We start from the raw sequence: 17,704 nt of genomic DNA on the forward strand, positions 1-17,704 counted from the left end.
TTCACAGTGAAAGAGAGACAGTTCTTACCAAACAACCTTGTTAAATGAGATTGTGTAAAAACTGTTCTGTGTATTCAGTTCAGTTCAATCACTCAGTTGTATCCGACTCTGTGACCCCCATGAACTGCAGCACGCAAGGCTTCCCTGTCCATCACCAACTCCCGGAGCTTGCTCAAACTCATATGCATCGAGTCAGTGATGCCATCCAACCATCTCATCCCCTGTGAAAAAGTGAAAGTGAAAATCGCTCAGTTGTGTCTGACTATACAATCTATGGAATTCTCTAGGCCAGAATACTGGAGTGGGTAGCCTTTCTTTTCTCCAGGGGATCTTCCCAACCCAGGGATCGAATCCAGGTCTCCCGCATTGCAGGCGGTTTCTTTACCAGCTGAGCCACAAGGGAAGCCCAAGAATACTGGAGTGGCTAGCCTATGCCTTCTCTAGTGGATCTTCCTGACCCAGGAATTGAACTGGGATCTCCTGCATTGCAGGCGGATTCTTTACCAAATGAGCTATTAGGGAAGCCCTGTTTATTAAATCTGAAATAAATAATGGCCATTTACCATTTGTTTAATGCTGTGCCTAAAACACTGCAGTTCTAATTTTTGAAACTATTTAACCAATACTTACTTGCATAGTGCTACCTATGTGCCAGGTAGTATGTGACTTACAAAAATTAACTTACTCCTCATGAACCTTGAGAAGTAGGTAGTATTATCATCCCTATTTTACTGATGAGGAAACCTAGGCACTAAGAGTCAATTAACTTTCTAAGGTTAAATAGCTAATAAGTGGGATTCCTGAACTCCAAACTCAGGTAATCTGACTCAACAGTTTGTGCTCTTAACAACTCACTGTCCTACCTTGCAAATGGTAAATGAACATGGATGGTCCATCATGGAGGAATTTGCCTGTAGCACAAACCTAATATGTAGTTCATGATTGCAGCTTTCCAAACAGGAATAATCTGATAGAATATTAGAGGGTTGTAACTAAGCTAAAAGTTGGGAGCATGGAGGAATTTTAACTTTGACTCCTAATAACTTTTGGTGTTCTGATAACATTTCTATAAGTAGAAAATCCTGTTTCTGTACCATCAAGTTGTAAAATAGGACTCAAAGGATGCAGTTTATAAGACTTAGAGCTTTGATACATCTTTTTAAAAATTTTTGTTGAATATAGTTGCTTTGCAACGTTGTGTTAGTTTCTGCTGTATGACCATGATATCTTTGATACGTCTGTTTCAACATGTATATGGTTTTCTTTCTAGGTATCTTTTTCAAAGGAAAACTGCCTTATCATATGTTTCAAAGATGGCTCTTCCTATCATTGTAAAATGGGGTGGACAGGAATATTCAGTGACCACACTTTCGGAAGATGATACTGTGCTGGATCTCAAACAGTTTCTGAAGACCCTTACAGGAGTGCTACCAGAACGCCAGAAGTTACTTGGGCTCAAAGTTAAAGGTAATTTTCTTCCTTCTTCAAATTTATTGCATTGATATATTTATAAATCTTTACATTAGCTATTACCAGTTCACCTTAATAAGTCTTTCCCCCTGGAGGTTTCTTTGATAGGGATATCCCTTAAACTATTTTAGTGATACAATAAGAGTATTTAAGGATACTTGGAAATAACACCACTATTAAGATTACTGTTGATTTCCTCTGACGGTTGATGTTTGCTTGTTAAACCTTGGACATGGAAGTCCCAGGTAAAGAGTGTAATTTGTAATATCTGTCTTCTAGTACAGTCTTTTCATTACAGCTTGGGCCTTTTACTGTCTCCAAATAACCTTTTCTCTTTTGAAAGTAATAATGATTTAGAAATTATCAGCAATGTTCATATTCAGTTAAAAGGCACTTTTAAGGTGTTTTTGTTTGTTTTATCATTGAAGAGTGAGTTCTGAGTAGCAGTAAATCTACAGTTATCCCAGGCAGTCAATTTTCAGGACTTTCCGGAAAACAGTTATTTTCATCTTGAACAACAGAATAAGAATAAAACATGAGTTTATTTAGTTAGTTGAATTAAAGATGTTCCTCTAAGACGGAGTTGGGGGAAAAAACCCAACCTTGTATTAATTGCTCTTCATAGTGTGTTAGAAACTGCTAATTCAGCAGTAATCGTTTATTAATTTAAGGGAAAAGAACCTGCTGTGGAATCTTTTAAGGTTAGGGTTTTGTATAATGGGATAGTGAAATCAGCACCTGAACTTTAGTGAGAAAACAGTCATTTGCTTGTATTGTAGGCAAACCTGCAGAAAATGATGTTAAGCTTGGAGCTCTCAAACTGAAACCAAATACTAAAATCATGATGATGGGAACTCGTGAGGAGAGCTTGGTAAATGTTTACTTTTGTTACATTTGTCCCATTGAAGATGCGTGCGTGCTTAGTCGCTCAGTCATGTCCGACTCTTTGCGACCCTCCAGACTCCTCTGTCCATGGGATTTTTCTGGCAAGAATACCGGAGTGGGTTGCCAGTTCCTCCTCCAGGGGATCTTCCCGACCCAGGGATCAAACCCACGTTTCCTTCATTACAGGTGGATTCTTTACCACTGAGCCACTGAGGCTGAAGATATTATGATTTATATCACACTGTTACATCATAGTTTTAATTGTGGTAAAATTGTCAGTTTAATAGTCAATAGAAAGTAAAAACTGCACAGTGAATGTGGTATTAACTCAGCAGAAAGCAAACACTGGGGAACTTGTCCGTGTACACAGGCAGCTTTTAGTATAGTAGTAGTGATAATGGTCAAATTTAACGTGGTAAATCTGCCCAGTGAACATATGTAAAATGTGGACGTTTTCCCATAGCGCGTGCTTGCAAGACTTTTGGACTCAATTTGTATCTCTTAATTTTTTATGCTATGCATATATTTGTTATGTTAAAGATAATATGGTAAAGCAATACTGTTTTTCGTCTTAATAGGAAGATGTCTTAGGTCCACCTCCTGACAATGATGACGTTGTTAACGACTTTGATATTGAAGATGAAGTAGTTGAAGTAGAAAATAGGTGAGTGCTTTTCATCATCAAAGGGAATTGGTTGTAATACAAGAAAAAGTGAATCTTTTCGTCTGATTTTATTTTTCATTAGGGAGGAAAACCTACTGAAAATTTCCCGCAGAGTAAAAGAGTACAAAGTGGAAATTTTGAATCCTCCCAGGGAAGGGAAAAAACTTTTGGTACTAGATGTTGATTATACATTATTTGGTAAGTCAGCTGAAACGGTGCTTCATCGTCTGTTACCCGTAACAGCATTTTCCCCTTTTGTGTTTTCCTTGCACTACGAATTACTTGAAAGCATTTCTTTTTATTTTAAAAGTAAATCATTTATTGTAAGCAAAAAAAGAAGTCATATGTAATCCCAAGATCCAGAGATCTTTTTTTATGTGTTAATTTCCTGGATATTTATATGTATATCCTTTTCATGTTTACTTAATGATATATTCAACATTTCAATCATTTTGTATTCATTGTGAGTTAAATATATGTATTTTTTGGTCTGGTGATTTTCTAGTTTGTGAATACGTGATACTTTAATACAGCCGTTACCTATTTATTAACATTTTATGAGGATTATTTAAAAATCATTTTTGATAGTTTATTTCTGGTTTTCTGTTATGTTCAAAACAGATTCTTGAATTTAAGAATTTGACATTTGATACTTCATGTCAACAAAAAAAGATATTCATTTCATCCTTTAATATTGCCAGAAATAATTAGTTAACTCCTGACATTAAAATGATCATATTTACCTCTAATCCTAACCTTTAAGTACATGTCATAAGTTAGTGTACATTTATTTTAAAATTTGATTGGTAAATTAATTGAATCTGTCATTTTGGTGAAATATGATTATATTTGGAAGGTGAATGGCTAAAAAGTGAGTATATCTGGCCCTAGTTTGTTTTTCATATCCTAAAATAAGATCTATGTTTTAGAGATTAGAAGAAAACGTACTGTTTATTATATAAGCCTGAATTCTGGGTATTGACTCTTTGCAAATTGAACAGAATTGATCAGTTAAAGTTGGAGCAAGAATAGTGAATCGTGTGCTTTGAAGATGTCCCTCTGTCAGCTGATAGAAGTTAGTCCAAAGTAGTTAGTATTTTGAGTGTTTCTGTTATATTTCAGAAGTTTAATTGATGTTAGATACTTGTCCATGATAATAAACTAATCATCATTTCTAACTGATTTTCTTTTAGACCATAGGTCTTGTGCAGAGACTGGGGTAGAATTAATGCGGCCATATCTTCATGAATTCCTAACATCTGCATATGAGGATTATGACATTGTTATTTGGTGTAAGCTGTATTTCTTGTTTAGATTTTCATGAAAATAAGGTTGTTGCTTATATTACTTTGCTTTATAAAATGTGACTTAAATTTTATTTTGCAAATTTCTGATGAAGCATGTTTGATACTTTCATCACAGTGTGAACGTATACATGTATTTGCCAATACCACTGAAATACTTAAATATAGGATGAGAGTAGTTTATAGTGTGAAATAAAATGGCCTGTTTTTACAAGACCCCACTTTGATAAGGATCTTTTCTTTCTGATATTTCCTATAGAATCTTTGATGTTTTAGTATACTGTTGCTTTCTCCTTTCTTCATTATTCTAGTCTCAGAACATTAGAGAAACATATGTATTAAAAAAAATTTACAGTGATATAGTTCAGAAATAAAGGCAATGTGAATTTACTTAGGGAAAATTAATAAGTGGGTTAAAGCAGTGTGACTCAAGTTGTGGTCTGCCATCCCAGGAACTTGTAGGTCTATGACAAGAGTGAGTTTGCTCCAGAAAAGTAAATTTACTGCATTACTGAGCACACTGTTCAGTTGAGGTGACATTATTTTTTTTGTGGCATGATTTTCTGAAAAGGAAAGGGGAGTGGTGTATTGATTTATATCTTACCTTCCCATAAACATTTTAAGTTTTCTCTTGGCAATGTCATAAGCAGAAAAGAGCTATCCTAATTGTGAATTAATAAACTCCCATCACCTAAAGATGGTACATTTAACTGTATTAGGTTACTGATTATAGAGGCTACATACTTCTGCAGTCTGTAAATTTCCTTTGTATTTTCTCTTATTAATCAGAGTATTTCAATAGTTTAGTACTAACATGAGTGCATATCTGTTATAACTAAATATATAGTTAAACATATAATTTTCTGATTTTTAAGATACAGAGGAGAAAGCTTCCTAAAAAACAGTTTTGTGTTCAGCAATTCTGACTTCTGAGATGACATTTGAGAAAAATGTTTATCCTCTAAATGTTATTAGAGTTGACTTAGGGATTTTGAGAACTTTTTACAATCATATATTTAAAATAGGTTATTTTTATAAATTTCATAGTAGTACATTGAAAAGGGCATCTCATTTTATAGCTAAGTAGACTAAGGTTTTAATTCTGGCTCTGACCTTCCTGATACTGGGCAGGTCAGTTAATCACTCTGAGCCTTAGCTTCTTCATCTGAGAAATGAAGATAAGGAAACCTATATTTCAGGATAGTTATAAGAATAAAATATTGATATAGCAACTAGTAATGTGTCTGACATGTAATAATTGCTTAATAGTTAAGAAATCCTTTTTATTAGCTGAGAATCTGTTTTTCATCTGGGAATTACAGATTCAAAATATATACTGAATTAAAAAGTTATTTTTCCCTATCACATGATTTGTTGTCATTGTAGACACATCATTCTCTAAAATTTTAGTTCAGCTGACCAGTTTTGCGTGTAAGGTGATTTTGGTTCTTTTATGTGTGCTAAAGATTTTTATTCCAAGAACTTAGGTACCTCAATTGCCCTTAAAAAATAACATACATGCATGTGTATACACACTTTAAATAATTGAACTCCTTTTTCCCTTTTGAAATATTTTACTCTGTAATACCTATGTAGTTTAAGTCCAGTAACTTGAGATGAGTAATGCACATGAAGCTGAAGGTTGAATTTTAATGTCAGTGATCTCAAAGAGGTTGGTAACTGACAGTGAGCAGGTACATAACATAGATGCAGTTTATGAATTTAGTTGTCTCAGACTTGTTAAAAGCTGCTTGACTCAGTGATCACTAAGTTTGCCAGACCTGGAAAAATTGTAATTTTCATTAGCTTATATTGACATACATACATATTCATCTGCTTATATTGACATACATACATACACACGCCCCCGCCCACACAACCCCCGCCCCCGCCACCTGTGTGTTACCTGGCAGGGGGAACATAGAAAAAAATGGAGATCCAGGCACCCTAAATTCAAGTTTAGAACTGATGGAGAATAGTAGCAGGGCTGTTTTTTAAAGGGTGATTAGGGCTTGATTTATGAATTTCCTAGGTTCAGAGTTCCTTTGAGCATTGGTGACTGGTATCTTTTAGAGAAAAGTTAAAAATTGTTGTCTTGAAGACAAAGTAAAATAAGTTTGTTTTTATAAATAATTAAAAGAAAATTAACCATAAATTATGCTAGGGATTATTTGTGGTATATTTGAACTTTTAGTATTGCTTAGAAACTAATTTATACAGAAGAAAGATTTTTTTAAATTAAGTTCAAACTTTTCATATATATTGTGTTATCATTCCTCATGTTTTAGCTGCAACAAATATGAAGTGGATTGAAGCTAAAATGAAAGTAAGTGTTAGAAAACAATCCATTTAAGAACATTTTGAAACTGCATTTGTCTTTTTAGAAAATTCTGAATTAATTTCATTGTGATTGGAGGACATTTAGTACCAAAACAAATGCCAATATCAGGAGTTAGAGGTGTTTTTCAAGTCTGCTTAGTGGTGATTTGCTTTGATTACCTACCTATGTCTTTTTCAAGATAAAGTACAGCAAAGCTCCTGTTCCTCTTTCCCTCATTTTATGCTAACACTTTATTTTCCTTCTTTTGTCTGATATGTGATGCTTAAAGGAGTGATGCTCTTCTAAAATAGTGAATTAGGAAGTAACCTGTTTCTGGTAGTATATTGAAAAGGGCCCCTCATTTGGAAGCTAAATAGACTAGAGTTCTTTGGACTACCATTTACTCAATCTGCTTAGTGAAACTAAAATGCTTGCCAGTTGTTGATCAAGATGTGGTAGCCAGGGGGATAGAAAGATGGTATAATGGGAAATTATGCTGGGCTATTCATAAAGCCTGGGATTGTCTACATTATTATATTTTAACCATGTGAACATTTATATTTATAGGAGCTGGGAGTGAGTACAAATGCAAATTACAAGATTACCTTCATGTTGGACAGTGCTGCTATGATAACAGTGCATACTCCGAGGAGAGGATTAATAGATGTAAGAAGTCATTTTTCTTTTATTTAAAGACTTGCTTGTTTTCTGATATATTATTTGCATTTGTATTGATGGAATAAACTACACAAAGAGTTTAGAAATCCGACTGGATAATAAAGTATCAGTTGAGTTTTGACGGAGGAAGCTGTATTTCAAGTTAATAGATTTGAATTTTAGTGACAAAATTAAGAAGCTTAAGGAAGGGCTGTCAGGAAAAGTCATGGTTAATTGTCCTATGATGATAGCAGCACAGTGTTGCTAAAAACAGAATGCTGCTGCTACTGCTGCTGCTAAGTCGCTTCAGTCGTGTCCGACTCTGTGGGACCCCATAGGCGGCAGCCCACCAGGTTCCGCCATCCCTGGGATTCTCCAGGCAAGAACACTGGAGTGGGTTGCCATTTCCTTCCCCAATGCATGAAAGTGAAAAGTGAAAGTGAAGTCGTTCAGTCGTGTCCAACTTGTAGCGACCCCGTGGACTGCAGCCTACCAGGCTCCTCCGTCCATGAGATTTTCTAGGCAAGAGTACTGGAGTGGCTTGCCATTGCCTTCTCCAACAGTGTAGAGGAGACAGAGTAGATGAGAAAAAATACTGGATATCTTCAGGGAAGATAGTAGAAACAGACCAGAACATACTTGTCTTGGCCTATATGAAACTGATAAATAAAAGCAGATACATCATGATGCATATCTTTGGGGTGACGTATGTGAAGGCCTAAAGAAAATAAGAAGAACCGTCAAAAAAGATTTGTGCTTAAAAAGATTAAGTTTCTTCACTTTGTTTACTCATGAAGTAACTAGTCATACTATGAACTTCTAGTATCTGCAAAGCCCTGCAATGGGCACTGTTGGGAATAAAGAGATGAGAACACCTGGTTCCATGCCTTTTGGAAACACACAGACTAATAGGAATTGGGGAGAACTTAGCAAACTAGGAAAATTTAGAAGAGACAGTATTAAAATTGTCCATCCTAAGTCAAATTATGTGCATGGGGATTTTTCAGTAAAGGAAATTAAATCTACATCAGGAGAAAATGTAATTTATTATCTGCTGAAGTGGTACATTTACTAAATCTAAACGGGGAAAAGAAGTGTGGCAAATGTTAAACATAGGAATGTTTCTAATAATGAAAAAGGAATAAAAAGAAATCCTCAATAAACAAATCCCCACCATGGTAGACAGTTGATTGTATAAATTTTTGTTCACCCATTTAATGGAATGCGGCTAACTATTTGATGTAGTATTTAGTGCTTTAAAATTTTTTCATGATACATTATTAAAGTGAAAGAAGTATTTTAGCAGTATTTGCAAACTGTTAGAAAATAGTTTTTTAACCTTTGTTTGGTTCAGGGTTTCCCTTAGCTTAACAAAAGATCTGTGAACTCTTTGAGGCTGCCGCTGTTTATCAGAAAGACTGGAGGTAAATATACTGGAATATCTAGTTGTAATCTTTGGTACTAACTGGATTATAGATATTTAAAATTTTTCCTTTGTCCTTTTTTGTGTTTTCACAATTTTTTTCCCTACAGTCAGCAATGTTACTTCTCTAATTGAGAACAAAGTAGCGCATGTTTTGGGGAACATATAGTGCTTGACCTAATTACAAAATGACAGCTCTATTTAGGAGGATGTAGGATTGCTAACCCTGGCTGTCATAGAGCTCTTGTCTTATCTCTTGAGACTTTATGTTGGCTAGGAAAACCAAAAATCTGGTTTGTTGTTTCAGTTCCAATATATTTGTCTTCAAGTATTTGGGGGGTTTGTTTCAGTAGTAAACAGATAGTGCAAACACATAGAGCAAATAAAATTTTAATGACATTAAAATATTTCAATAACATTTTTTGTAGTAGCAAGAACGCTAAGATAGGAAAAGAGACTTTCTCCATATTAAAATAAACTATAGAAGGAAAAAAGAAAACATTTTAAAATGACAACTCTTACCACTATTTATTACTACCATTTAATTTCATATAGTTAATAGCATGTAATCTCGTATCACAAATGAGACTCCTGCATTCAGCAAAAAGTACTTTTTCTTCTAAAAGAAAAAACTTTTAACTTCTAAAAGTTAGTGTATTAAAAAAAATTTTGAATGTATAAAAAAAGTTCACGTGATTCACAAAGTATGTAGTGAAAAGTCTTCCTCCGTCCTGAACCTTCCAGCCACTTAACTGTCCTTCGTATAGGCAATCACTGTTACTTCTCATGTGGTTTTACAGAGAATTTATGCAAGTATCAACAGATATGAATGTCTGAGGAATTATCTTTTTGAAGGCTCATTTTAAGAATTCAGAAATACAAGAAAGAATTTACAAATTATGGTATTTTTGAAGTTAAGCAGTCAAATGCTCTAGAAATTGTGCACCTGTACTACTGAACTAAAGAGAAAGTCAATTTTTGCTTTACAAAATATTTAAATATTGTAGTAAAAGAGCCAGATACATTGTTGTTAAGGTTTGCTAGTTTTGAAAACAGAACCCAAGTGAAACCTCAGGTTCTGGGGACATAAGACTGCTCAGCAGACTCTAAATAATTACTAGATTCTTACTTTTTAAATTAAATACTCTTATTTTGATCCCAAATCTTTGTGTTAAAATTATTGAAAGTGTTATAATGGGCTTAGTTCCATTAGACATGAGCAGACCTTTCAGAAGTTAACATTGGGAGATACATTGTCTCTTAAAGTGTGTTGCCTCTCAGTTCTGGTCTGTTCACAGAGCCATCACTGTCTTGTGGTAAAGGAACACTCTGGCATAGTTCTGTAGGCATTTTGCAGTATTTTTGCTTCTAAGAAAGGATGAACTATTAATGAAATTTAAGTTAAATCTAAGTTTTTATTCTAAGGTAAAGCCTCTTGGTGTTATATGGGGAAAGTTTTCGGAGTTTTACAGCAAGAAAAACACCATCATGTTTGATGACATAGGAAGAAATTTTCTAATGAACCCACAGAATGGACTAAAGGTAAGACATAATTTACTTGCTATTCTCATATATGCTGGTATATGTAGTAGAACTTTAGCACTATTGAATTTCATAAATTTTTTCAGGTAATGTGTTGGCAAGAAAAACTTACATGTTTAGAAAAATTCGTATAAAATTGAACATTTTCTCTTTCGCATGGTATCTCCTTAGTTAACCAACTCATGTAGATGTTTTATTTTCACTAAGCTCTGAGGAACAACATGAGCTTACTGACATTGACTTTCAGCATCAAAAGTGAAAGCATCAGACATTGTTGGATTAAGGATTGTTGTTAAGTCTTTAAGTCATGTCTTACTCTATGTGATCCCATGGACTATAACCTGCCAGGCTCCTCTGTCCATGATGATTCTCCAGACAAGAATACTGGAGTGGGTTGCCATGCCCTCCTCCAGGGGATCTTTCCAACCCAGGGATCGAACCAGGTCTCCCTCATTGCAGGCAGTTTCTTTACCGTGTGAGCAGTGTAAAATTGGTGAGAGAGAAATTGAAACTTAAAGTTTTTGGTACCTGTGACTGCCAATGTGTCAGTACAATATGAAAATGGAAAAGAGAGCTTGATATTATGGTACTAATGCAAATGAAATCTCCATTTGAAGTGTAAATCCTGACACTAAGATATTTTTAAATCTCAGTCCTAAACTTTTCCACAAGCTGAATTCTTGATGACTTTAAAAGACAAGAGAAAAACTTGAAGCAGATACATTTTTGAAGCTATCCTTGCAGACTATTGATGTGGTCTTCGGTGTACAAGAAGGATAGTTGAGGGAATTTTTATTAATCTAGGCAGTGAATTGTCACAAATATAAAAACTCTTGACTTGGAAGAGAAGTACTAGGGATAGATTGGTGGTTATGTTCCCCTTTAAAAAACTGATTTCTGTTTGAGGCTTTAGGAGAAGTGCTTTTCCCCTGTGTGGTTTACCAGGTATAAGACACAAAAGTACATTCTTCAGTCTTGAGCAAAGATTCAGTTGGTCTAAGCTGAATCTTGTATGAAACCAATGGTATCTGTACTGGAAAGGAGGTAAAATCATGGTATTCAGGGAATGATTAAAATTTTTTTTTGGTTGAGGTATAATATTAGTTTCAGGTGTACAATATAATTTATGATTTGATATTTGTATAAATTGTGAAATGATCACCACACTTCTGTCACCATACAGAGTTATTTTTTTTCTTGTGATGAGAACATTTAAGATCTACTCTCTTAGCAGCTTTCAAGTATGCAATACGGTATTACTAACTATAGTTATTATGCTCTACCTTATATCCCCATGACTTATTTTATACCTAGAGGTTTGTACCTTTTGACTTTCTTCGTTTCTCCCACCTACCCATTTCTGGCAACCACCAATCTGTTCTTTCTGTTCTCTGTTAGGTATGAGCTTGGTTTTGTGTGTGTGTTTTGTTTTTGTTTTTTCTTAGATTCTGCATGTAAGTAAGACAGGGAATGACTTTTGAGAAGAGCTTAAATTAAAAAAAAAAATACTACTTTCATGTGTGTTTTTAGAAGAAACATTTTCCCAGCCAACATTTGGGCCCTCCTCATCTCTGGATACAGCAAGATGATGATACAAATTTCTAGTACTTTAGAGCAAGATTTTTTTTTTTTTTTAACCAGAGTACTCAGTAGAATCACTGAAGGAGTTCCTAAAAATATATTAGTTTCCACCTCCAAAAATTCTAATTCAGGAGAGGTATTTTTAAGCATTCTGTAGGTAATCTCTCTCATGTCTCCTTTTGAAAACTCCTTCTAAGAAAGTAGTAATTAATGTTCTGCCCACATTGACATAGAAGTGGTTTTGAAATTGAGAAATACTCTTAAACTATGTGTTTGTTAGCACTGTTTCATAATACTTCTGGTAGAAATCTCAAAGATTTCACAGAGATTTTAAAGACTGCTTATTTTTGAAGTAGTTAACTTCTTATAATAAAAGTTTGTTAATCTTAAGGTTTGAAATATAACATAGGAGGCTTTGTCAGTTATAAATATAGTACTGAACTTAAGGAAGTTGAGTTTCGGTCATGCATAAACAGTAGTTACTCTGAACTTCACTTTTATTATCTATATAAGGAAGTGGAAATATAAGAGAATGTAGATCATCTAAATATTCTTAAGTTCCTAAAAATGTTTTTTTGGTTATGCAGCAGTAGGGATAATATATGTTGATCACTTAGATTATTCTTGAGAATGGAAGTGATTATACTGAAACAGTTGAAGTCAATTTTTTCCACTTAACTGGTTTAACTTTTAGATCTAGAATCTTTGGGTTATTTTAGTTTTGTTAATAGTGCTTAAGACCAATTCAATTGTTTAGAAAGTAAAAGTAGCTTAGCAGGGCCTTGGGTTGAAAGTCTTATTTATTAGGCACTGAATCTGTACTTTCTCTTTCAGTCTAAATCTTTTCCTGCTTTTACACTGGAAATCACTTTGGTACATTGTATGTTAATAGTTTAGAAGTTAGTATGTTTCTTTTACAACCTTTAGTTACATGAGGAAATACTTTAAAATATTACAGTATTGCCCAGGATTGTGCAAAAACTCATGTCACCACATTCTGATATCATGCCTGTTTATACCTAACTGCAGAGCTTACGCAAGCCCCTGCGGAGACTCTTCTTGATCTCCAGCAGTCACTGCTGCTGCTGTGAAGCAGCACTGCCTGTTTGGAAGTAGGATCTCCTACAAGAGCTTGCATCTGTGCAGATTCTGACAGCTCTTACTGGTGCCAGTCAGCCACCCGCTGACTCACAGCTGTGGAGGTCCTTGGCCCTAAGCTGTTTTGATGCAAGTAGAACCTGGGATGTATGGGAGTATTTTCTTCTGTTGGTTTCAAGCTGCTATTGTGTTTTTCCCATGACACAGTATATAAAAATTCTTGTTAAACCTCTACTCTTGATTGACACGGTAACACTCCCATGGGCTCATTGTTCTCAATATGTAACAATGATCAAATGTCATATTTTTAAATGTCCCTATGTAAAATTGACCAGTGTGCATTTTCTCTCAGTCATGATAAGGATATATTAATATTTTACTAAAATGATTTATTCACTTCTTATAGGAGTATGTTTGATTAAAAACAATTTTTTTTTTTATAATGGAAAAGTTCAAACATAGAACTGCTTGGAATTGTATAAATTAACCCCCATGTATGCATCATCCTATTTAAACAACTTGTTAATTCATGAATGTTTGCTCTATACCTTAACTGTTTTCCTCTCTTTGATATTTTGCAGCAAATCCTAGACATTATTTCATCTAAAATTAGTTAAAGGTTTATGAAATGCTATCGAGTGGTATATAGATGAGCAGGTTGTTTTAAAAAGTAGAACTCTATTAGAACTTTAACATAAAGAAAAGTACATAAAATGTATAGTTTAACATTATTTTACAGAGAACTTGTGTAACTACCATTCAAGTCAAGATATAAAATTCTTTACTAATTATAGCCTTCAACCCTGTCCATCATCCTGACTTTGATGCTTTTGAAATGAACTTTTTATCATAATAAAATATATTGAACTTAAAAATTCAGAAACCATGACCACTTTTTATGGAAAAACTCATATAATTAAAAATATTTTAATAGAGACTTTAATAATAAAGAAAAATACTTATGATAAAATGTGAGTGAAAACAGGTTATACCAATGCATAATATCTTAGTTATATAAAAATTTAATAGAAAAATACTGATGTGAAATAATCAGACATTTATTTTTCATCATTAGTTTGTTCTTCCATACTAATATATGATAATGATGTTTTATTCTCTAGTATTATAATACAAAGTTGATTTTTTAAATTTATTTAAATGTTTTCTCTTTTCTTTTTTTTAAATAACAAAACAACTATGTGGAGGACTTCTGGGGTTAAATGCATATGTAATATTGCATTTTATTGTCTGATAGTTTTTTATCAGTTTTTGGTCTTTGAAATTATTTGTAATAATAAATTTATGGTTTAAAAAAGTTTATCTCACTCTTCTATAAATCAAGCTTGTATTGTGTACCTTTTTAATGAATGAAGTGACGTGGATGAGATTATTTAATTAGTAAGAAGCAACTAGATAGAAGGGGGAAAAGTCTTAAGTAGTTCTGCAAAGTAGAGAAGCCATGTAGGGTTGAAGTGCTGTAAGATAGCTGGTGTTGTCAAGTTCAGACTGAAAGGCTAATAGAAGACAAATTAGGTGGAAGGGCTCTTCTATTATAAACACACCATGACTGTCAGTGAGATAATATAAAAGTAATTCTTAGTATTGACATCCTTGGTGATATTAATTTCATTGACTGTAACTTAAATGTACAAGTTTGTACTATGTTTCTTACTGCAATGTGAATTATTGGATAATGTCTGTTTGCTAATAGATAAGACCTTTTATGAAAGCACACCTAAATCGAGATAAAGACAAAGAACTTTTAAAATTAACCCAATACCTCAAGGAAATAGCAAAACTAGATGATTTTTTGGACCTGAATCACAAATACTGGGAAAGGTAAGTGTCATTTGTTTAATCATTTATTTCATCTGTACGTTAATGAATGAAAAAATTATCTGGTGTCTGTGGTATACACATAACTCTTATTTTTTATTTAAAATGGGTAAATTCTAAAGCTGTTTTGTAATCTAGTGACATCTCCCCTGGAACTGTTTTTCCCTTTCGTCTTAACCTCTAACTTGTTCATAAACACACATCTCTTAAGACCTTCGGTACTTCTTTAGTAGAGAGGCTCTCAAAGGCTAGTGCATGTTTTTAATGCTACCTGTTAATTATTTTGTAACATTTAGTGGGTCACTCTTTTATGAATCATATGAGAATGTAGTCCCTGTTCTCATACTGTAAAATAATGTCAGGATAAAATAAAATATGCTAAAATGTTTTTTGTTAAAAATTACAAGTAACCTCTCTGTAGCAGAAAAATTAGAAAATTAATTCCTTTAGGCAAACAGTTGTGATTATGAAAGATACTAGCTTGATGTCTTGTCTTCTAGTCTTTTTTTCTGAGCACAAATTTAAATACAAATCTACACATAGATTGCATGTAAACATCAAGATTTTGTAGGATAAACCTCTGGAGGTGTGGACAGGATTATGTACTGCAAGTATTCTTTTCAAAGTAGATCTTTAAAGATTGGATTTCACTAATACAGCAACAAAAGAAACTTCATGTAATATAACACTCTGGCTGAATTACACTTTTGGCTTTTCAGATCACTCGTACACTTATTTACTTAGATATACTTATATACTTACATAAACTTGTAATATGCTTCTTACTAGAGTCTCATAATATTAGGACTGTCATTTTTATCCCCAGTTCCTATAAATGGTGTAATAACTAAGTCATAGGAATAATAGACACCATTGTGAGCAAGTTTTACCATCAAGACTTATCTAGATCTCCTGATTTTAAGAACTCTTTCTCCACCCCCATAGCTCTGAGTATAGTAATTCATAAATGGGAGAAATAGAGATGTAAAAATTTTAGTTTGTTTGCACACTCCTATAAAATAATATGAAGAAAAATTTGTTTGTTTAGTGAATTAACATCTTTACACTCTTGATCAGAGTTCTTTAGCAGCTTTGGCTGACTACCTTTATGCAGGAAGATCATTAAATGGACTTTGAGTTTTGGGGGAAATTTATAATATTGGCTAATACATTGGTTTCACATTTGGAAGTAAGACAGTATGTAGTGACAGTGTGCAGCCTCCAGAGTCTTGTTTTCAATCTGAACTCCACCACTTTCTTGCTGTATGAACTTGGACAAATTGCTTAACCTCTTGTGACTGTAAAATAGAAATAAATTCTAGTTGAAAACTCCTCATAGAATATTGTGAGGACTAAATAAATTAATGCATGTGTTTAGAACAGTACTTGGCACATAATTAATGTATGTTGCTGCTGCTGCTGCTGCTAAGTTGCTTCAGTCATGTCTGACTCTGTGCGACCCCATAGATGGCAGCCCTCTAGGCTCCTCTGTCCCTGGGATTCTCCAGGCAAGAATACTGGAGTGGGTTGCCATTTCCTTCTCCAATGCATGAAAGTGAAGTCGCTCAGTCGTGCCCGACTCTTCGCATCCCCATGGACTGCAGCCTACCAGGCTCCTCCGTCCATGGGATTTTCCAGGCAAGAGTGCTGGAGTGGGTTGCCATTGCCTTCTCCTAATGCATGTTAGGGATTATTAACAGTTATTACTTATCTTGAAAAGGTTTGTTATTAAAATAAACAACTTTCTTTGGGGAGGAGTGTTAGATTGTTAACTTGAATTCAGTGTAATACAGCTTAGACATCTTTATTTTGATTTCTTGCAGGTATCTCTCAAAGAAGCAAGGACAGTAGTTACAAGCTGTACTGGCAGTTATTGAAGATACTTGATTATCCAGGAACAACTTCTCGCTTTTATGCTAAAGATCTTTATGATAGTGCTGGACACTGCAGCAAATACCAACTGCTTATACTTGGTCTTCCAGTTTTTTTGTAAATTTAATTTTATATTTTTTGAAGATCATAGCAATACGCCAAAAAAGAAAAAAGCTCCCCCCATATGAATATACTGTAACTCTTAAAAAATATTTTCTCCAGCATAGAGTAGTGAGTACTGACCACACCCCCCCTCCCCCCCCGCCCCCCGCCACACACACGAAGTGGCAGAAATGTATACTTAACAATGTTATTTTGTGACTTTGGAAACAAGTATGTCTTGTGTTTTTGTCTCAATGTGTTGTCTAAGCCCAAACCCATCTTGAAACCACTGTTTTTCTCTTTAAAACCAAAAAAAGAAATGTTTTTAGTAAGGAACTTAATTTGGTTTGCTTAAAATCACTAAGATTTTTTTTTTATTCCTTTGTCATAAACACAATTTCTCTTCTTACTCCACTACTTACATTTCTAAATTCTGACCTGTTTCATTTGGGTCTGTATGTGTGTCAGTGTTCTTTGAGTAAAACTGGAAAACGTCTGCTGTGATACACATATGTCATAGTATGACAAATAGTAAACATAAGACTGAGAAATGGAAGTCCAGAACTAGAGTGTGTTTCTTTGTGGTGGCCAAGTAGAAGCACTCCTGCCTCAAACCATTGTCCTAAAAGCAGTACATTTTCAAATGGGATGTATCACTGGTTCAGCCCTGAAAAGCATGAACAAAAAGTTTTTGTTCTGTTCCAGCTCTGTCTTGTAGAAGTGCAGACACTGTGTTTCAGTGAAAATACCTAGCCATAAGATGAAAAAAAATTTATTTGCAATGCTTGTGCCTGCAGATATGTAATGTGACCACTGTTTTGTGTTGACAGTATTGCTTTATAGAGTTCTTCTATTTGAAAGGAATCTGATTCTTTCAAATAAACATGGTATATATTGTTCTTATGGGGGACTATTTCAGTGGTGTAAATAATAAATTTCTTTTCTTAAGA

The 17,704-nt window shown here is 34.1% G+C and overlaps 1 protein-coding gene across 1 annotated transcript; it reads left to right on the top strand.

The window, feature by feature from the left end:
* The first annotated feature begins 1,246 nt into the window (after positions 1-1,246).
* On the top strand, positions 1,247-17,704 carry UBLCP1 (ubiquitin like domain containing CTD phosphatase 1). The gene is made up of 10 exons (XM_061424210.1): positions 1,247-1,467; positions 2,250-2,341; positions 2,934-3,019; positions 3,102-3,217; positions 4,213-4,311; positions 6,612-6,649; positions 7,211-7,309; positions 10,149-10,265; positions 14,656-14,783; positions 16,604-17,704. The coding sequence occupies exons 1-10, from the start codon at positions 1,314-1,316 to the stop codon at positions 16,629-16,631; spliced, it is 957 nt and encodes a 318-aa protein (XP_061280194.1). The 5' UTR covers positions 1,247-1,313; the 3' UTR covers positions 16,632-17,704.

Source organism: Bos javanicus, chromosome 7 (assembly GCF_032452875.1).
Source record: "Bos javanicus breed banteng chromosome 7, ARS-OSU_banteng_1.0, whole genome shotgun sequence".
NCBI lineage: Eukaryota > Metazoa > Chordata > Mammalia > Artiodactyla > Bovidae > Bos > Bos javanicus.

What these genes read in the sequence shown, in the direction of transcription:
- UBLCP1 (XM_061424210.1), top strand. Translation starts at nt 1,314, where the DNA reads ATGGCTCTTCCTATCATTGTAAAATGGGGTGGACAGGAATATTCAGTG. An exon ending in ACTTGGGCTCAAAGTTAAAG is followed by an intron (nt 1,468 to 2,249) that starts GTAATTTTCTTC and finishes CTTGTATTGTAG; the next exon opens with GCAAACCTGCAGAAAATGAT. An exon ending in GGATTGAAGCTAAAATGAAA is followed by an intron (nt 6,650 to 7,210) that starts GTAAGTGTTAGA and finishes TTATATTTATAG; the next exon opens with GAGCTGGGAGTGAGTACAAA.